We start from the raw sequence: 22,975 nt of genomic DNA, 5'->3' as shown, positions 1-22,975 counted from the left end.
GCTAGTAATGGTGGCTGATAAACCTGATCATTCAAATGAAAAATGTACTCGTTATTGAAGATGAAAAGGTTGGTGATACCACTGTTGTTTGTCTGAACCAAAATGTTGGTACAAAAATCATAATGTTCCTTCTTGTTGTCATCCATGATGGCATGTAGCATTTTGAGTTTGTACAGTTTTAGGTACAACTTTTTTTTTTTTTTAATTTCTATACTGTAGTCTAGGGTATTAAGAGCTGACACAAATAGCTTGATATTCTGATTTTCTAGGACCTCACACAAAAGCTGTTTTCACATCTTTCACAATTTCATTACACATGATTCTTTTTTTTTTTTTTTTTTTTGCACGTAGCAAAGAAAAACTTGAGTTCAACAGTGACAGAAATGAGTAAACACAATGCCCAAGAATATGAAATTTACAATATAAGGATCAAAGCTACTTTATCAAGTAGCACTATAAGCTCAATAGTGAAAGAATGGTAATAGAAAAGGAATATATTATTCAAAAATTCAGCATTTTCTATGCTGCACATCTCAAGAATGAAAAAGTAGATTCTTAAAATAAATTTGCAATATATAAGATATTTTTTGCATTTCTTTTTTAATTCCTTAGTTGTGTTACAGATGATATCTAGCCTTATGGACTTTAGGCTTAACGTTCATGAGTTTTAACTATTACAAACCAAATGAGTGCATTCTTTGTTAAAGCCACCAATTTCAAAAGAAAAGTCTGTTCAGTTATCTCTTATGCTTTCAGGTGTTTTTTTTTTTTTTTTGTATCTGGCTAGACATCCACTTTAATATTTCAAAAGGAAATTACACTATTAGTATTTAGAAAGAATTTTTTTGTATTAGATACAATTAGAAAAATAAACAAACTGTAGTTACTTTTTTCCTTGTTTTCCAATGCTTGACAGCTTTTTGTTTCAATTTCCTTTTAATCAAATACTTTTGATACCAAATTTCATGCTCTTTAATTTCTGATTCAGATCTTGCATATATTTTATGAATTGCTTCATTAAGGAAATCTGCAGAATCCTAAGGAAGAAAAAAAGTAAATATCATTCTTTGACTAAATAACAGGTTACTGACATTTAAAATGAAAATACATACAGCAGACTCTCAATTTAATCGGATTAACCGGGACACTTCAAGAAGACTCCAAATTATTAAAAAAAAAAAAAAAAAAAAACAACCAGAAATCATAAAATTCAAGTAATAACTAGAATAGGTATAAACATGTTTTGCAAGTCATAAATAAGCGACAAAGACCAGCGTTATAAGTCCTCATTGGGAGAGTAATGTGCCTGTTATCTTGCAATCCCCGCTGTCTTCACACCGGCCGCTCAAAAAAAAAAAAAAAAAAAAAAAAAGACAAGAAATGTTTAGTTTGTTTTAGTGTGTCGTGTCGATCGTTGTGTTCCATCATAAAGCAAAAAGATAAATTTTGTTTCATTATTTATGTCAGGGATGTTGACTTTTTTTTTATAATAAAAAAATTTTTTTTTTGTTTAGAAATCACGAAAATGATGGGTAAACGCAAAAGAGTTGCACTTTCAGTTAAACAAAGACTTGAAATTATTCAAAAGTTTGAAAACGGTCCATCCGTTAAATCTCTAATGAACAATTATAATGTTGGTGACTAAACCATATGCAAAATTGTAAAAAATAAAGGAAAGCTATTAGATTTAAAATCGACAACGAAAAAAAAATAAAGGGAAGCATCATATTGGACACACGAGTAGTACGTGGTAAGTTCTTTATTGCCATATTGTTTACATAGGTTGCTGAACATTTTTCAATAAAGTTAGTCCCCACCTTACTCAACTACGGATTTATGTAAATTTGTTTTCACTCAATTTTTTTGAATTTTTTTTATTTATTTTTTTTTTTTTAGGATTGTAAAATTTAAAACAAAAAAATAATAATAATAAGCAGTCAATAACAATGATCACGACACGCACAATTGCACAAGTGAGATCGGAGTAACAAGCAAAAAAATAGGAAAGAAGAGTAAGAATATTTCTTAAATAAATAATTGTAAGAAATATTCTTACAATTATTTATGTTCATTTTTTATATGACAAGATTTTAGTTAAGGGGACGCACACATACTTTATGATAATAACGTAAAAATCAACAGAATTCCAGCTATCGGTATCATCGCAAATGCAATAAGATCAAGTTTACTACCCGTTTATAATAGACTGTGCTAACAGAAAAGCCCAATAAAATGGAAAGTGCAAATTGTTTTTATTGTTTTTTTGCTGACCTCCAGAAATATGCTTTAGTAAAATGCGAGCTCACGAGGGGGGATAATAGTGAGTTTTCGCCCTAAACCCTGTGAAGTTCTTTCCAGAAAATTTCATTTTGACCATTATTATGGTGCCGACTAAGAGAATAAGTGACAGTGCTACAAGTAAATCTAACAACGAAAGGAAAGCGATCGATTTGGATCAGAAAATTAAATTAAAAGGATTAGCAGAGGTATACGATGCAAGAAAGCAAGTTATGCAGCATCAGCCAAAAAAACCCACTCCCATTTCACCCCTCCGTTCATTCGAAATACCTGTCCAGCTGAGCCTTAAATTTATTTAGGCTATCAACTTCCACAAGGGATGTAAGTCTTTTTCCACCAACCAACTACCTGCTGGCTAAAGGCAAATTTCCGCACATCTATCCTACACCTGACTTTCTTCAATTTGAATTTATGCCCTCTCAGGTGATTATTCTGAGCAAGAGGAAGAATCCCATCAGCACTGATCATGCTCAAACCATACAAGGCTTTATACACCTCTATCAGATTACATTGCTGGTGCCTAGTCTCCAGACACTGTAATTTGCAAAACTTAAGCCTTTCTTCGTAAGAACAAAGCTTTGTTCCATTCACTAATCTTGTTGCCCTTCTCTGTACTCATTCCAGTAGCTCTACATCCTTCTTGAAATGAGGGCTCCAGACCTGTATACAGTACTCAAGGTATGGCCTGACCATTGCCTTATACAAGGAAATAATCACCTCCTTATCCCAGCTAGAAAAATTCCTGTAAATCATTGACAAGACACCATGAGCTACTCTTGCAGCCCGTCTGCACTGCGCAGAAAACTTCGTATCTGCCTGCAAAATTATGTCCGGGTCCTTTTCACTCTCTGCCACTGTCAGTGTAGTACCACACACTTGATACATTACTCTGCGGTTACTGCTTCCCATATGCAGTACTTTACATTTGTCAACGTTAAACTTCAGTTGCCACCTCTCAGCCCACCTGCTCAACCTTTCCAGATCCTGTTGCAGCAGCATACTGTCAGTAGTGTCCTTAACAACCCTGCTAACCTTTGTATCGTCTGCAAACATGGACATTAAGCTTGATATACCATCATCAATATCATTTTTAAATACAGAAAACAACAATGGACCCAACACTGAACCGTGAGGGACTCCACTAATAACATTAGTCCACAAAGAGCAGTGTCTATTGATTACCACTCTCTGTCTTCTCCCACTCAACCATCCCTTTATCCATAGCAGCAATTTGCCTCCAATGCCACACTGCTCCAATTTGTGCAGCAGTCTTCCATGTGCAACAGTATCAAAAGCCTTTCTAAGATCCAAATATATGATATCAAAGTTATTCCCTGCATCCAGTTCTTTTGTGACTGCATCATAGTATCCAATCAAATTGGTCGGGCAAGACTTTCCCTTAACAAAACCATGCTGTGTCCGAGCTATAACTGAATTCTTGTCAAGATGATCCTGCAGTGCTTCTTTAACCAGTGCCTCCATTAATTTTCCTAGAACAGAAGTTAAACTCACAGGTCTATAATTACTTGTGTCAGCCTTTGATCCTCCTTTGTGAATTGGGGTCACATTTGCACAACTCCAGTCTATGGGTACCTGCCCTGAGTCCAAAGAAGCTCTCATAATTATGGCTAAGGATTTGCTTACTTCCTTTGCTGCCTCCTTTAATATAACTGGATAGATCCCATCCACCCCGGGTGCCTTTTTTATGTTTAGCCTCAACAATTTCTCCTCCATTTTCCTCTCAGTTATTACAAAATCATTTAGCTGACTGCCAGAGTTTACTTCACCTCTGGCATTCCCCTTCCTGAATAACTCCTCATGTGTGAATGTACGTGCAAAATACTCATTTAGTTTATTAGCCACCTGAGCAGGATCATCAACAGTTGACCCATCAATATCCAGTGGACCAATCTGATTCATCCTTTTCCTTCTAGAGTTTACATAGGTAAAGAACTCTTTTCTGTTTTTCTTTGCATCCTTTGCCAAGGATTTCTCATAATCTGCCTTTGCCTGCCTAATCTCCTTTGTGACTTTGTTACAGACCAGCTTATATCTGTCATAGGCTTCCATGTCATCCATTAATTTATATGTATGCCATGCATTTTTCTTCTCTGCCATATGTCTCATTAGTTCATCTGACATCCATTTAGCCCTAAACCTTCAACAATATTTCTTAGTTGGTATGTAAAGCCTAGTAGCTTCCAAGATAAATTTTTTGAATGCTTCCCATTTTGAATTTGCTGTTGGTAACATCACGAGTTGGTCCCACTGTATAGAATTTAAATACTGTCTCAGACCATCATAGTCGCCTTTACGAAAGCACAAACCATACAAGGCTTTATACACCTCTATCAGATTACATCGCTGGTGCCTAGTCTCCCGAACATGCTGATGTAGAAAACAATCATCCAATAAATCCACAAAAGCCTTGCTAGTGTGTGAGTGACCAACCCACAAATTCCAGTCAATATCTGTGAAATTAAAATCCTCAATTATAAGATTCTCTGATTTACTGGCCCACTCTATTTCCCTGTGCAGTTCCTTATTATACTCATCAGAGTCATTAGGCCTACAGCACACTCCTATTCTCAATTTTGATCTCCCAATGCTTATGTCACACCAAACTGACTCAACACTGCACTGTCCAGCGATGTCGACTGGCTTCACTTCCTTGGATTTTATGTGTTTCTTAACTAATAGCATAACGTGACGTTGCAAATGTGACCCCAATTCACAAAGGAGGATCAAAGGCTGACACAAGTAATTATAGACCTGTGAGCTTAACTTCTGTTCCAGGAAAATTAATGGAGGCACTGGTTAAAGAAGCACTGCAGGATCATTTAGACAAGACTTCAGTTATAGCTCAGAAGACACAGCATGGTTTTGTTAAGGGGAAGTCTTGCCTGACCAACTTGATTGGATACTATGATGCAGTCACAAAAGAACTGGATGCAGGGAATAACTTTGATATTATATACTTGGATCTTAGAAAGGCTTTTGATACTGTTGCACATGGAAGACTGCTACACAAATTGGAGCAGTGTGACATTGGAGGCAAATTGCTGCTATGGATAAAGGGGTGGTTGAGGGGGAGAAGACAGAGAGTGGTAATCAATGGACACTGCTCATCGTGGACTGATGTTATTAGTGGAGTCCCTCAGGGCTCAGTGTTGGGTCCATTATTGTTTTCTGTATTTATAAATGATATTGATGATGGTATATTGGGCTTAATGTCCAAGTTTGCAGACGATACAAAGGTTGGCAGGGTGGTCAAGGACACCACTGACACTATGCTGCTGCAACAGGATCTGGAAAGGTTGAGCAGATGGGCTGAGAGGTGGCAAATGAAGTTTAACATTGACAAATGTAAAGTACTACACATGGGAAACAGCAACCCCAGAGCAATGTATCAACTCTGTGGTACTACACTGACAGTGGTAGAGAATGAAAGGGACTTGGGGTGGTTGTGCAGGCAGATATGAAGTTCTCTGAGCAGTGCAGACGGGCTGCAAGAGTAGCTCATGGAGTATTATCAATGATATACAGGAATTTTTCCAGCAGGGATAAGGAGGTGATTATTCCATTGTATAAGGCGATGGTCAGGCCACACCTAGAGTACTGTATACAGGTCTGGAGGCCTCATTTCAAGAAGGATGTAGAGCTGCTGGAACGAGTACAGAGAAGGGCAACAAGATTAGTGAATGGAACAAAGGGGTGCTCTTACGAAGGAAGGCTTAAGTTTTGCAAATTACAGTGTCTGGAGACTAGGCACCAGCGAGGTGATCTGATAGAGGTGTATAAAGCCTTGAATGGTTTAAGCATGCTCAATGCTGATGGGATTCTTCCTCTAGCTCAGAAAAATCACCTGAGAAGGCATAAATTCAAATTGAGGAAAGACAGATGTAGGATAGACGTGCGGAAATTTGCCTTTAGCCAGCGGGTGGTTGGTTGGTGGAACAGACTTCCATCCCTTGTGGTGGAGGTTGATAGCCTAAATAAGTTTAAGGCTCAGCTGGACAGGTATTTTGAACGAACAGAAGGGTGAAGTGGAAGTGGGTTTTTTTTTTTTTTTTTTTTTGGCTGATGCTGCATAAGCTTGCTTTCTTGCATCAAATGCCTCTGCTAATGCTAATGCTAATAACCCCTCCTACCTTTCTATCCTTTCTGTACACATTGTACTCCCCAAATTCCAGTTCTGCATTCCTTATATCTGTGCGACACGTCTCTGAAATCCCAACAACATCTGCCTTTGATGTTTTGAGCAATACCTCAAATTCATCAAATTTATTTACCAAACTCTACGCAAGTATACATGCACCTGTTCCTATTCTTAGCTACCTTAACACAACCCATGTGTTTACTTGTACGCAATGACTCCCAGCAGTCTCTGAAGTACCCTGCATCTTGTTTTCCAGGCTGCTGCTCATTCCAATAGAAGCAGTGCAAGAATCACTTTCACCTCTGCCAATGGCTACTGTTAATCTATTATTCCTTGTATCCTCCCCAAGCTAGCAGTTTTCCACCTAACACTGCCTCGATAGCATAGAAAATATTCTTGCACCCTTTCTATTAAGTGTATCCCATCCCTGTAGAAGCAGTCTTTCCTGTTAACAAATACAGACCAGGCTGAAAAAAATTCTACCCCTTGAGCCTTGCACAGTTGTTGTTGTTGTTGGGGTTTAAAGTGCAATGGCTACTTAGGCCATATTGCACTTATGGAAGTGATGCATACAGTCTGTGTTTGTTGATTTATAAGCAGTTAAATACGGTTATACAATCTTATTCGTTTTAGAAAGGAGAAGAATTCTGCAAGATTTGAATTTTCGCCTATGATATGGTGAAGTGACAAAGGTTCCTTTAAATTTGACAGAGAATTGAAAGACATTAGTCGAGCATTATTATATAGAGTACAGTCCAGAAGTATGTGTTTGACTGTGAGTGGTGTATGACAATGATTACACTGGGGAGGATCATTTCCTGACAAAAGAAACAGATGGGTTAAATGAGTATGTCCAATTCTGGCTCTGGCTAGAATTACTTCTTCTTGTCTGTTTGCTATACAGCTAGAAGCCCATAATTTTGGTAAGGGTTTTAGTTGGAATAGTTTATTTTGTAATTGTGTTTGCCACTGAAGAGTCCATTGATCTTTACATATTCTTTGTATATTCATTTTATAATCTGTGACAGGTACTAGCGAATTCGTTGGGGCTGGGCTGGATGGATTTTTGGCAGCATCATCTGCAATTTCATTCCCTGGTATTCCGGTATGGCCTGGAATCCAGCAGAAGATAACCTTTTGCTGATGCTCTCTAAGTCGTATCAACTGTGTTTTGATGAGCTTTAATATCGGATGAGTAGGTGGGGAATTGTTTTGCAATGCTAATACGGAACCTTGCGAGTCTGTGTAAATTATGCTCTTTTGAATTGACATATGGAAGACATTTTCTAATGCAAGCTTTATGGCAAATAATTCAGTTGTGTAGCTACTACACTCTGTCGGAAGAGATTGAGAAACTATTTTATCAGGGAGTACCACTGCTGCACCCGATCCACTCTCGGATTTCGACCCATCTGTATATATTTTTGCGAAGTCAGGATAATGTTGAGCATGCTCAGTGTGCAGCTGTTGGATGGTAAAGTCTGATAGAGAGTGTTTACCCCACTGGTGGAAGTACTTGTCACAACATGGCATGATGTCAGACCATGGAGGGTCAGGATCTATAGGATCTTGCAAGATTTTATCGAAGTGTATATCCCAATCTTCTGTTAGATGTTTTAGCCTAATACCAGCAGGCCGAACTGTCTGTGGTTTGTTTCTATACAGGGTCATATACAGCGGATCATGAAGTATTGACCAATTAGGATGGGTTACCTGGCTTTGGATCTTGATTGCATAGTTTAACAGCAACATCTTTCTCCTGATATTTAGAGGAGGTTCATGGGCTTCGATATACAGGGTGTTTCAGTTAAACGTTTCAGAACTTCTAAGAGGGGTAGGGTACATCCTGACAACTCGAAATCATATAGCAATGTGGGGTCGGAAATGCTTTCCTGAAGCGGTATTGTACACAGAAGTCGTCGTGCGACGTCGTGCAGCACAGATTCGATTTTCGGTCAATGTATGGGCCGGTATTATGGGAGATCACCTCATCGGACCTTACCTGTTACCGTGTCGTCTAACCGGACCTATCTACTTGATCTTTCTGCAGCAAGTATTGCCACAACTTTTGAGAGATTTCTGCATCGACGCAACAGACAATGTGGTTCCAACACGATGGAGCCCCTGCCCATTATAGCGGAGATGTTCGTAACTACCTGGATGTCACATTTGGTCAACAGTGGATCGGACGTGGTGCTCCCGTGCGTTGGCCTGCTCGGTCACCCGACCTATCATGTCTTGATTTTTATTTCTGGGGTCATATGAAATCGCTAGTTTATGACACCCCTGTTGACAATGCTGAGGAGCTGGTTGCAAGAATCGCAGTAGCTGCCGAAGAAATTCGAAATTCGCCTGGAGTATTCCAGAATGTTCGGATGTCCATGCGTCGGAGATGTGAGGCGTGCATTGTAGCCCGTGGAAGAAACTTCGAACACTTACTTTAATCCATGTACCTTTTGCTTCTTTTCATGTATTATTAAAACGATTTCTCACTTACGGTCTCTTTTCTTTATGGTGCTTCTGTGTACAACACCGCTTCAGGAAAGCATTTCCGACCCCACATTGCTATATGATTTCGAGTTGTCAGGATGTACCCTACCACTCTTAGAAGTTCTGAAACGTTTAACTGAAACACCCTGTATAAACTTTGCACTGGAGATGTTCTGAATGCACCTAATGCTGATCTAAGAGCTGAATGTTGGATAGGGTTGAGCCGAGATAAAACACTCTCCCTAGCAGAATCAAAAACAGGCGCCCCGTAGTCCAGGCGTGATCTAATTATGGCTCTGTATAGGTGAAGCAGGGTGTTACGATCTGCTCCCCATGCTGTCGCTGATAAAACTCTGAGTATGTTCAGTTTCTTTTGACAGTTTGTCCGGAGATATTCAACGTGTTTTTGGAAGTTTAACTTGTTGTCGAAAAATAATCCTAGTAGACGAATACAATTAGCTATGGGAAGAGGTTGGTTATTCAAGTGGAGCTCGGGCTCAGGATGCATATTTCGTCTGTTACAGAAGTGTATGGCAGCAGATTTCTGGCTGGACAGTCTATAACCATTTTGTGTCATCCATGTCAGGATGCGATTAATTGATATTTGTAGCTGGCGTTCAATGTAATGCATGTTTTGAGAATGACAGGATATTGAGAGATCATCTGCAAAGAGGTAGGAATCTACAGTTTTCGGAATGAGTTCAATTATGTGGTTCATTCTCATTGTAAATAAAGTGGCACTGAGAACCGACCCTTGCGGAATTCCTTCTTCTTGGGTAAAGATCTTAGAGAGGGTTCCCCGGTAACGGACTTGAAAGGATCTCTGATGTAGAAAATTTTTGATAAAGTATGATAAATTACCTCTCAGGCCAAGAGAATGCAGATCTTTTAAGAGGCCGAATCGCCAAGTAGTGTCGAAGGCTTTCTCAACATCAAGACAGACCATTACGAGATGTTCCTTCTTGACGAAAGCATTTCTAATGTTTGTCTCGGTTTTGATCATGAGATCCAATGAAGATCGATTTTTCCGGAATCCAAATTGGTTGTTGTTAATCAAGTTTTGGGACTCCAGGAACCAAGTGAGACGGCGATGTATCATTTTCTCTAGGGTTTTGCTTAGACAGCTGGTAAGGGATATTGGTCTGTAATTTTGCGGAACAGAATGATCTTTACCGGGCTTTGCAATTGCTAGTACATAAGAATGACTCCAGGAACTTGGGAAGGTATGTTCGGAAAAAATGCGATTGAAAAATATGAGCAGTAATGAGAGTGATCTCTGATCCAAATTTTGCAACATTACATAGTATATCCCATCTGGGCCAGCAGCACTGTTTCTTGAGTTGTTAAGGGATTGTTGCAGCTCAAGCATGGTAAATGGTTTGTTATAAGGTAAAGCGGAATTGTCAGTGAAATTTAGTCTGGATTTCTCTGCAATTGTTTTAAGTTTTTGGAATGTTTGATCATAGGCGATAGAAGAGGACAACTGAGAAAATGTGGTTCCCAGTGCATTTGATATTTCTGTAGGGGTAGAAAGCTCCTGTCCATTCCAGTTCAGTAGTGGGGTGGATAATGGAGGAAATTTACTGTTTAAACATTTTATTTTTCTCCAGATTAATCTAATATCAGTATTTTTATTCACTGACGAGGCGAATTTAATCCAGTTTTCTTTTTTCGCTTTACGTCTGATGTAACGAGCTTTTGCTCTAAGACGTTTATAACTAATAAGATTGAGGGTGGTTGGGTGTTTGCGGAAAAGGTTCCAGGCTTTGTTTTTCTCTTTTTTCGCATGGTTGCAGTCCTCATTCCACCAATAATTTGTTTTTCGTCTATTTCTTGCTTGATATTGAGGAATGGTAGCGGATGCGGCTGACAGAATTTCATTTGTGATGTGCTCAGTAACACTGTCGATGGAACAGGACTGAATAATGTAGTTGTCAAATGATATGTGCGTTCTGTATTTTGTCCAATCAGCTCTTGAAAATTTCCATTTCATTGGATTTTCTGTTGGGAAGGAACAGGATGTTTGAATTTTGCAGATTATGGGATAGTGATCACTGCTATAAGGATCGCTTAGAGTTACCCACTCTATACTTGGAAAGAGGATTGGGGAACAAATGGTAAGGTCTATTGTAGAGGTTGTACCTGTAGGGAGATGGATATATGTGGGAGTGCCAGTATTTAGTAAAGTTAAATTTTGCCTGTCTATCAACATTTCAATAAGCTTCCCTCGTTTGTCTGATATAGGTGAACCCCATATTGGATGGTGGGCATTAAAGTCTCCTAGGATACAAAAGGGAGATGGTAACTGCAAGACAAGATCTTCGATTTCTTGAATGGTATATTGATGATTTGGTGGAAGATAGATTGAAACCAGTGTCAGTGTAATACCATTTACAACGCGAGTGGCAACAGCTTCTAAGGAGGTTTGTAAATGGATGCGTCTGGAGGGGATGCTTGAATCCACGAGTATTGCTACTCCTCCGTGAGCACTGTTAGTGTCAGCTCTGTCTTGTCTAAACAAGGTATAATTTTTGATTTTGATTGAGATCTGAGGTGTCAAATTCGTTTCCTGCAAGCACATTGCAAGAGGTCGGTATAGGTGAATTAATTCATGGATATCATCGATGTTGCTGCGAAGGCCTCTACAGTTCCATTGGATGATCTGTTCCATTATTTGGATTTGAAAGAGGGAGATGAATCTGACTGTTTTTTATAAGTGGGTTGTTTGTGACGATCCAGCTTAGGTTTTTCTTTTCTGGGGAAATTGGGGCGTGTTGAATTATTGCTATCTTCCATTTCATCATCTGCATGTAATTCAAGGAGGTCTTGGGTAGTCGCATCGTCGGTATCCATCCTTGTTGAGGGTGGTTGATTAACCTCGATAGGATCTGATTTTTGAGGTTTTTCTGTTACTTTACCTTGGGTTATGATTTGGGTTGGAACTGTGATAGGTGTATTCATACTTTGGTCAACTGTGTTTGGCTTTGATGTAGGCTGGGTCGATAGAACTGATCGAGCCCAGTCTGCAATCGATTTATCTGGAGAGAGTGACACTTCCGTCTGACATGCTACTGATTGGTGAGAGTGGATAATCGAGGCATAAGAGCTATTTGGCATGGTTAGTTTAATTTGTTTCCTAGCTTCTTGATAGGAGACTTTATTTTCAGTCTTATATTTTTGAATTTTTTTGCCTATCTTCCAGAGGTCACATTCTTTAGAGTATGCTGGATGGCTTCCCCTGCAATTAGGACACTGTGGAGTTTGTGCTTTGCATTCTAACTGGGTATGAGTTGTGGAGCCACAGTTTGGACATGTTGAAACGCCACGGCATGCTGTCTGGGAGTGACCAAATTTCTGGCACTTGTAGCATCTTAGGGGATTTGGGATAAAGGGTCGAACACGGCAATTTAAGTAACCTGCTTTGACTGATGCTGGTAGATTCGGTGTATTGAAAGTTAGAATTATGTTACGTGTTGGGACTAAGGTACCATCTTTTCGTATCATGATTCTTTTTGCTTGAGTTACATTTTGTGACTTTAGTTCTTGTACTATTTCTTCTTCAGACACGTTCAGTAGATCCCACTCAGTAATCACTCCTCTGGATGAATTCAGGGTGTTATGTGGAGTGACTTGTATTGGAATTCCGCTTAGAGTGGTGAGTTTCAGTAGTTGTTCAGAGTGTCTTGGGAGAGAAGTCTCTATTAACAAGTCCCCGGATTGGAGACGTTTCACCATTTTTGGAGATGATGCTGCATGTTCAAGGCATCGTTGGATGATGAAAGGGGAGCGCTTGCTAACAGGCTGTGCCGACAGAGAATGGATAATCAGGAAAGCTGGTGATTCCTGTCTGCCTGCATCTTTTTTCATTCTCTTAGAGGTAGAAAAGTCATGGTTGGGTTCACGATTGTCATATTGAGCACTCTTGGGCTCTAGACGTGGAAATTCATTCGTTTCCATTACTGCTCCTTTTAGCCCCGAGGGTTGATTTATCCCCCAGGTTACTGGCCCCGCCACGTGGAGGCAGGAGCGGTGCCACCAGTGACCAAGCGATAAAAGGTTAGTGGTTAGTGTGTTAGAAAAGTAGTTATATATACAAAAGAAAGGTGTCTTTCCTTTCTTGTAGGAGGCTTCCTTCTTTATTTACAAAGAGCCAGAAAATAAATAACTTTGAAAGTAAAGCCTTTGGAAATCTCTTTATCAACTTCTCTTTAGAAAATCGCTTTCAAATTCACTTTGTAAATCGCTAGATCACTCGCTTGGCACTCGGGGCCGCCTTGCACAGTCTTTCCAGGGCCGAATTGATCGACAATGTATGAAATGTATGGATGTATGAAAATGGTCAAATATTAACAAGTATCGCGCTGAATTCAGATTTGCCAATAATAATATAGCAGCAATGTGTTACTAGTCATTCCTAAGTTACGTAAAACTCGATGAAGTAAGAAATCCTGGAACACATCTCTTACGTATGTCGGGCTTCTGTATTTTTGGATTAACCGGGAAATCGATTATCCGGGATTTGTTTTTTACCATCTATCCCGGAAAATCGAGAGTCTACTGTATGTTCAAATTTAAATTGATCAGGAATCATTATATAAATGATGAATGTTGACACACAACAACAACAACAACAAAAAGTAATACACAGCCTAAGTGTTAATATAGGGAACACAAATTATACACATTGTTAAAATAGAATTAATTTATTACTACACATTTTGGAAATAATTACACATTTCTATCCTCAGCATGACAGTTACTCTGAGGATGGCAATGTGCAATTATTTCTAAATCTGGTGATAATAAATTATTGCTTCTTGACAACAGTGTTATTTGTCTTCCGTACTATTCTAATACATTTATCTAGTGCTTAATAATAACTTCCTTGATTTAAATTTATATCCCCTCGTGTTATCTGAGAAAGAGGAAGGATGCCATCACCATTTAGTTTACTTATTCCATTTAAAGTCTTAAACACCTCGATCAGATTGCCTCGCAAGATGCCTAGTTTCCAGATGCTACAATTTACAGAACTAAAGCGATTCTTCGTAAGAGGATCCTTTTGTTCCTCTCACTAATCTCATTGTCCTTCTTTGAACTTGTTGCAACTCATGTGGCCTAACCATTATTGCCTCATATATTGTTTTAATATTGCTTTATAAAATGAAATAATCACCTCCTTATCCCTGCTGGAAAAATTCCTGTATATCATTCACAAAATATATATGGAAGCAGAAATATGCAGGAACTCTTAGTAGTTCTGCTGAAAAAAAAATTAGTCATAAAATAAGATCATGCAACTATTAAGCACTTTGATTTTCAAATTGATAAAATCGTTAAGCATGTGAAAATTCAAAAATAAGCATATGCAATTTTGAATTTTCAAGTTTTATTTCTGTTTATATATTATGCAGTAATATATACGCAAAAATCAAGTGTTCGTGTATATATTCAATTTTCCACTTGATAAAATCAATAAACTTTTAAATGCACAAATTTTTAAATTGTTTCTGCACTTTTTTTTTTACTTAGTATTCTGTTTGGTATACTGCTAGCAGAAGTCTATGCACTCCAATTTGAATTCAGCAATATTTCTTAATTCAAAATATTCAAATTTGGCAACAGAAATCAAAAAGTTAGGTTTTCTCATGAGCAGATTCAGCAGTTTTATATACAGGAACTCCCGACTTATGTAAGAGTTGCGTTCAGCAGAACGATATGTAAGTCGGAATTTCTCCCATGTTGTGCAGCACTCGCAACTGTGCTCACTGAATTGATCGAATCAAAAAAGAAATGTTTGACAAACATGTAAATAAAATTATTTATTGTATTTATTCAATTTTTATCTCATGTGCAGGAAAAATTACAGAAGCATGCAATTTAAAAAAATTTCAAAATTATAAAATTACAAAAAAAGAGAGGAGACAGGCATAACATCAGTAAGTTTTACCTCTCAAGCATTGTTGCCAGAATAAACAGCTTTGGCGGAGGTTGAAGGCTGTGGAAATTTAGAAGGGGTCAGCCACTCAACCTTACGAAAGAATATATTAATGGATGACTGGGGACAGTAGCTTTTTTCTTTTCATCGTAGATTTCTTTGTAGTAAGCAAGCATATCATTCACCCTTTTGTTAACTTTTAAGAATTGTTCACTGTCAGGACCCATCTTCTCAAACCTCGCCATTGCCATCTCTCTGGTGATGAAATGTCTCGGCCCCTCATTTGGTTCATCTCGAGCTTCATCAGCATTTTCTTCTTTCATTATCATTGCCTGCAAGTCAATAAGTTCTATGTTATATAATTCCTTCTCTTCTTCCCCCATTAACTACTCCACATCTTTGGCAACAACCTCCAACTGAAGTAGCTCTGCAACCTTTACAATCTTATCTGTAACCTCTTTATACGATTCGTCTTTTTCAAACCCTTCGTAGCCTTTTACGTGTCATGGACATATCTTCTTCCATGCGCCATTTAAAAAAGTTTTAGTAATTTCCACCCAAGCCTTATTAATGTTTAAGATGTCATGGTAAATATTGTAAGATTTCCAAGTCTCAACGTAAAATTTTTCTCACCGTCTACTGCAGACAATGCCTGAGCAAATGTTATGCGTAAATAGTATGCTTTTAAATTCGAAATAACACCATGATCCATAGGTTGGATGAGTGAAGTCATGTTTGGCAGTAGAAATATGACTCTCACACTCGAACTGAAATCATCTAGATGCGTAGGATGACCAGAAGCATTATCTAATAGAAGCAAAATCTTGAAGGAACATCTTGCAATATTTTTCAACCTCGGAAATGAAGCAGCATTTAAACTAATCCTCAACAAGAGATATTATTATCCATGCTCTCTGGTTCGATCAGAATTGCACGGGTAGGATGGCTTTATTGATGCCCTTAAATGCACAAGGATTTCCAGAATGGTAAACAAGCAGTGGTTTTAATCTGTAATCTCCCGCTGCATTAGCCCCAAGCAAGAGCGTGGCCCTATCTTTTGAAGCTTGAAACCTGGCATTGTATTTTCCTCTTTCGCAATGTATGTTTGATCTGATCCAGAATTTTTTCCAATACAGAGCAGTCTCGTCAATGTTAAAAATTTGCTGCATTGAATAGTCGCCTTCATCAATAATTTTTTCCAACACATCACAAAATTTCTCTGCAGCTGCAGAATCGGCACTGGCGACTTCACCACATACTTTAACGTTCTGGAAATCAACGCGATGCTTGAACCTATTAAACCACCCGTTTGGTTCGATCAGAATTGCACGGGTAGGATGGCTTTATTGATGCCCTTAAATGCACAAGGATTTCCAGAATGGTAAACAAGCAGTGGTTTTAATCTGTAATCTCCCGCTGCATTAGCCCCAAGCAAGAGCGTGGCCCTATCTTTTGAAGCTTGAAACCTGGCATTGTATTTTCCTCTTTCGCAATGTATGTTTGATCTGATCCAGAATTTTTTCCAATACAGAGCAGTCTCGTCAATGTTAAAAATTTGCTGCATTGAATAGTTGCCTTCATCAATAATTTTTTCCAACACATCACAAAATTTCTCTGCAGCTGCAGAATCGGCACTGGCGACTTCACCACATACTTTTAACGTTCTGGAAATCAACGCGATGCTTGAACCTATTAAACCACCCGTTGCTTGCCACAAACTTGAGTTGGGGTTTGCCGTACTTATCCTTAATATCTTTATAAATACTTGTTGCTTTTATTTGAATGGTCTTTAGACTCAGGGGGCACTCACTTCTGAATCTGATTTTCCATCCATATTATTAACAGCTGTTCCATCTTCGATATAGCACCTGAACGCTGTTTTGTGATCACTGTTGATCTTAAGTGCGTTGATCCTTTGGCATGTTCTTTTATATGCGCACCGTCCTTTAAAATAGTATTCACTGTTGAAGCAGTGAGAACTAATTCCCTTGCAATAGATGACAAACTTTCTCCTGCTTCATATTTCTTAATCATTTTCATCTTCATTTCTAAATCAATTTTGTTTTGATTCCTGGCACTACCACCACTTGCACTTTCCGTTGGTCCCTTTCCCTTCACCATTGTAATACATAAATAGAAATGAAGAGAAGTTTCCTGAAAATTTGTTTTTCATATGATTGAAGATTTCAGTGAAGGGGAACACATTTCACCATAATAGCGTAAAAACCCACACAATTCCAGTTATTGGTATTATCACAAATGCAATAAGATCGAGTTTACTACCCATTTATAATTAGATGCACTAACAGGAAAGCCCAATAAACCGGAAAGTGCAAATTGTTTTTATTGTTTTATGGTCGTGACCTCCAGAAACATGCTTTAGAAAAATATCACAAAGGCGTTCAAAATTGATTCTTATAACAGGAACATATGATAACGATGAAAGGGTAGTGCAATTTCCATTATAAATATGACCTTTAGAGAGATAAATAGCTTAGTAATATAGCAAAAGTTTCAACTTCCAAGGACTTGGAACAAATTTAAAAAAAAAAAAAAACATGTTATTAGGTTCACATTACAATATTTTCATGATACCTCCATTTATTCCTACAGGATGCAAAATACGTTTCCACGATTTTTTTAAGTTTGCGCCGGCCGGCAAAAACTTCCATAAAGTTGAATTTCCGTAAGTCAGGGAGTTTCTGTATATATATACAGTGGATTCCAGTTATTTGGGCCACCGGTTAATCGTGCCAGCCATTTATTTGGGGCAAATATTAAAAAACAGAACCTGATCGAGAAAATTGCCAGGGTTTATTTCGCTTAATTGGGACAACATGCCGTTTAATCGGGGCAGGAGACTGCAGCACTGGAGATTATCCTACGATTGTCTCTGACTGTACCACGTGGTTCGGTCGGATTTCTGGAGGTCACAACCATAAAACAATTAACAGTCACCTTTTTATTGGGCTTTTCTGTCAGTGCACACTATCTTAAACAGATAGTAAACTCGATCTTATTGAATTTGCGATAATACCGACAGCTGGAATTCCGTGGGTTATTATGGTGAAATGTGTTTACACTTCCATGGAATCTTCCACTCATATAAAAAAATTATTTTTCAAAACCTTCTCTTCATTCCTATTTTTAAAGCTTCATAACTTGTTACTCCGTTCTCTCACTTGTGCGTATCATGTTAAATGCGTATCATGGAGAAGTTGTAAAGGGGTTACAGATTTTACATCCTGCAGAATTGATAAAACATGATTTTTCAAATATCTGTTGAAATATCAACAGATATTTGAAAAATTTTGTTTTTCCTCCAGTGGTTAGCACTTGAGGACAAACCGAAAAGCTCAGAGGTGTGATGTCACAAAACAAACCATACTTTTTAGAAGTTTGTAATTGGAGTTTCTCTGTTATTTTCGAAATTTGTACAACACTGTTACTCCCTGATATTTTTTTCCATAAGTAATTATAAATCCCGAATTTATAATTTTTTTCACTCTCATAAAATCACAAAAATTTCTGGAATCATAAGTAACACGTACAAAGATAATGCAGTATTTCTTTTAATAAAATTTTTATTTTTATTTTAAACAAAGAACACAAGTTGACCAGAAGCTATTGTCTGTGTCGGGAATACACCTTAATCTTTTGACTGGCTATAGAAAGCAGTTGACTAACATGACTTCTCAGTATGTGGGATAGGTGGCTGCATATGTTTTACATTTTTATGAATGGGTTGAGCACGCTGAATTCTGATGGGATCCTTCCAGTTGTTCAGATTACGAACCTAAGGGGGCATAAATTCAAATTAAGAAAAGACAGATGTAGAATAGATGTGCAGAAATTTGCCTTTAGCCAGCGGGTGGTTAATTGCTGGAACAAACTTCTATCTGTCGTAGAAGTTGATAGGTTAAATAAATTTAAGGAGGAACTGGACAGGCATTTGGGAGGAATGGTGTGATTTTTTTTTTGGCTGATGCTGCATAAGCTGATGCTGCACTTGCTTTCTTGCATCACATGCCACTACTACTACTACATTCCATTTACATTGTGGAATAGTAATCCCTTTAACCCTTAATTTGCATTTTCTAATTGCTTAAATTGCCTAAAGGCAAAGTATACAAAGTTAAGTTTCTTAATCTGTTCGTTATATGGAAATTTTCTTCATTTTACAGAAAATTTTAAATGCAATTACCAAAAGGAATTCAAAAAATTCACTATGGAGAAGTTCATTAAACACAGGTCTGACTGTAATTAAATCAAAAATGAAGCAATTTTAAAATATATAACTGGTCGAATATGTCCTTAAAATGCTGCACATGGGGCTGCACCCTGCTCACTCCACCCTAGTTCCACCTCTGATATATATATATCAGAGGTGGAACTAGGGTGGAACTAGAGCTCACTCCACCCTAGTTCCACCTCTGATATATATATATCAGAGCTGGAACTAGGGTGGAGTGAGCTGATATATATATATATATAAAAATGAACAACTGGACTTATTATTTATCATAAACAGAAGCTCTTTATAAAAATCAAGAATCACATATGTCACATATCAAGAATAATAGACAGAAGAAACCCTTTCCAGAGTTCTCACATGTTTTTCTGATCATGTTTTCAGGTAATTATTCTGGGAAAGACTCTAAAATATTCCTCCCAAGGTGAGACTATGCTTCATTTAGAAAATAGTTTGGCCAGTTTAAAGGATGGGGGTAACTGGTGCATTTCCTTGAAATAGAACGGCATGGACAACACTTTTTTTTAATACATAGGATTTAATTTGTTGTTACTTCTAGCAAGCAGATTAAACTAATAATTCCACTTTCCCTAGGAAATGGGAAAACTAGTATGGCAATCATTAGACCCAGTCAAAAAATAGGAGAGTCATCTCTGAGGTGCCACGTGCCTGAGAAAACTGAAAGCTGGGAAAAAAAAAGAGAGAGAGAGAGAGACATGCGGCATCTGTCTGATTCTTTCAAAGTTACTGTGTGAAAACTATAAAATATATCACTTCAAAAGCAACTTGAGTAAAATTAAGCCTATAATTTAAGAAGCTTTCAATCATCAGTCTTCAAACAAACAAACAAACAAACAAAAAAAAAAAAAAAAAAAACTTTTTGTTGTGAGTCACCTTACAGGTCCTATGCAACCAGTTGAAGGTTAAATAATCCCTGTAGTTAAATAAACAATCTGTTAAATAATCCCTGTAGTTAAATAAACAATCTGTTAAATAACTTCCTATATTTTAATTAACAAACTTTAATTTTACCTTTTCTTTTCTAATGTTTTCTAATGTAGGATTGATAACAGATACCAAATTGGATCCAAAATGTTACTATTAATAATGTTACTATTTCAATAAACTGGTCAAAATGTATTTCTTAACATAAAGCACAGTGGTATTTTTTGTAAATATTCAAAATCATCTTTTAGCAAATGTCCAGATAAACCTGAAATTTATTGGACTTCTCTATCCCCCTCCCAATTTGTGCAGGTGATTGGATAAAAATAATATTCTGACATCAAACATTTCAGATATAATTGTAATAAGCATATAGTGAAATGACTGATAAAAAAAGATTTTAACTTGGAAATAAATACATGTCATAAGTCTATGATTTAGATTATTGCAGAATCGTATATCATGCGTACTAATTAATTAATAAAGGGAAAAAATTAACACATTTCTCATCACATGTACAGCTCAGTAAAAGACAGGGTAAATCTGCAATTTCAACTTTTCTGGAAAATTCATTTTAATGGAATGAATTTAGCCTCAGCCCAATCCATAAAACAGGATTATTATAATACATCATTTAAAAGTTAAAAATATAACTCTTACCTTGTGATTTCTTCTTAAGCATAGAAAAAGCTGGTGATCTCTAATGTCCCAACCACCTTCATGTCCACCAGTCTCATATAAAAAATTCTATATATATAAAAAAAAAAAAAAACTTAATATAATAAAACTTGAGTTTCTTTACTATTTATGACTCAAAATACAAACCTGGGATACAATATAAAATACAAACAAAAATAAAAATTTAAATTTACCAATTAAAAGCACAACAGGTGAGTGCTTGTGTATAATATATATACATATATGTATGTATAATATATATACATATATATATTATATTATATTACTAAAAGAACTAGAACACTTATTTACAAATCTATATAGCATATGTAAACCCTATTTAAATTTAGATACATAACAATACAGTTAAAGTTTAGGCACATTAAAAAGATTCAAAAGGTATCAAAATAATTCAGTATTTGTAAAGGCGAAAAGATGCAAGAAGGCAGGCTTTCTGCTACATCAGCAAAGAAAAATATAGAAGTTTCATCCTTAGGAGTTTAAATGAACTGAGGTATTAGAATAAATAGTTTCATTCCCATATTTCTGAAACAAAGGCTAAGAGTTAGTACAATATACAGGGTGTTTCAGTTAAATGTTTCAGAACTTCTAAGAGGGGTAGGGTACATCCTGACAACTCGAAATCATATAGCAATGTGGGGTCGGAAATGCTTTCCTGAAGCGGTGTTGTACACAGAAGCACCATAAAGAAAAGAGACCGTAAGTGAGAAATCGTTTTAATAATACATGAAAAGAAGCAAAAGGTACATGGATTAAAGTAAGTGTTCGAAGTTTCTTCCACGGGCTACAATGCACGCCTCACATCTCCGACGCATGGACATCCGAACATTCTGGAATACTCCAGGCGAATTTCGAATTTCTTCGGCAGCTACTGCGATTCTTGCAACCAGCTCCTCAGCATTGTCAACAGGGGTGTCATAAACTAGCGATTTCATATGACCCCAGAAATAAAAATCAAGACATGATAGGTCGGGTGACCGAGCAGGCCAACGCACGGGACCACCACGTCCGATCCACTGTTGACCAAATGTGACATCCAGGTAGTTACGAACATCTCCGCTATAATGGGCAGGGGCTCCATCGTGTTGGAACCACATTGTCTGTTGCGTCGATGCAGAAATCTGTTCATCTCTCAAAAGTTGTGGCAATACTTGCTGCAGAAAGATCAAGTAGATAGGGCCGGTTAGACGACACGATAACAGGTAAGGTCCGATGAGGTGATCTCCCATAATACCGGCCCATACATTGACCGAAAATCGAATCTGTGCTGCACGATGTCGTATTGCATGCGGGTTCTCGACCGCCCAGATATGGTCGTTATGCGTGTTGAAAATTCCTTCCCTTGTGAAGGATGCCTCATCGGAAAACAACACTTCAGCAGGAAAAAGGGGATTTGTAGCACATTTTCCAAGGTACCACTGTGCGAAAGCAATACGAGGTGCCTAATCCTCCGGTTGCTGTGTCTGGACACGCTGCACGTGAAACGGATGCATGTCTTGTTCTCGGAGAATCCTCCAGACGCTGCAATGGGAAACCCCGACTGCGTTTGCTAGACTTCGTGTACTCGTTCTTGAATTCCCCTGTACATGCTGCAGCACATTCTGTTCGACGGCTGGAGTCTGTGCTGTTCTTACCCTGTCCCTGTTAGCTCTTTCAAATGAATCTCTCTCAGCTAACCTCTGGTGCAGTCTTGCAAAGAAATTATGACTGGGAATACGCCTCGTCGGATATCGTTCCACGTACAAACGCTGTGCGGCTGGCCCACTACAATTTGCAGCCCCGTACGCCAAATGCCTATCGGCTAACTCTGCGTTCGTGTAATCATCCATCCTACTAACTTGGCGTTCTTGTTCAAGAAATTCAAAATTCGCCTGGAGTATTCCAGAATGTTCGGATGTCCATGCGTCGGAGATGTGAGGCGTGCATTGTAGCCCGTGGAAGAAACTTCGAACACTTACTTTAATCCATGTACCTTTTGCTTCTTTTCATGTATTATTAAAACGATTTCACACTTACGGTCTCTTTTCTTTTTATGGTGCTTCTGTGTACAACACCGCTTCAGGAAAGCATTTCCGACCCCACATTGCTATATGATTTCGAGTTGTCAGGATGTACCTACCCCTCTTAGAAGTTCTGAAACATTTAACTGAAACACCCTGTATAGGTTGTATATTGTACTAACCCTTTTTACCAG

At 37.8% G+C, this 22,975-nt stretch overlaps 1 protein-coding gene across 1 annotated transcript in view; it reads right to left on the bottom strand.

The window, feature by feature from the left end:
* The window catches only part of LOC150085266 (coiled-coil domain-containing protein 112-like), a 98,077-nt gene that overhangs the window by 30,973 nt on the left and 44,129 nt on the right, over positions 1-22,975 (bottom strand). The window contains exons 7-8 of the mRNA XM_090374506.1: positions 20,743-20,829; positions 888-1,037 (exon numbers count right to left, since the gene is read on the bottom strand). Coding sequence (XP_090230632.1) covers positions 888-1,037; positions 20,743-20,829 — 237 coding nt within the window. The remainder of the gene's footprint in view (positions 1-887; positions 1,038-20,742; positions 20,830-22,975) is intronic.

This window comes from Mastigoproctus giganteus, chromosome 5 (genome assembly GCF_048544385.1).
Source record: "Mastigoproctus giganteus isolate SK-2022 chromosome 5, ASM4854438v1, whole genome shotgun sequence".
In the NCBI taxonomy this organism is placed as follows: Eukaryota; Metazoa; Arthropoda; class Arachnida; order Uropygi; family Thelyphonidae; genus Mastigoproctus; species Mastigoproctus giganteus.
This window is presented reverse-complemented; position numbering and strand designations above follow the sequence as displayed.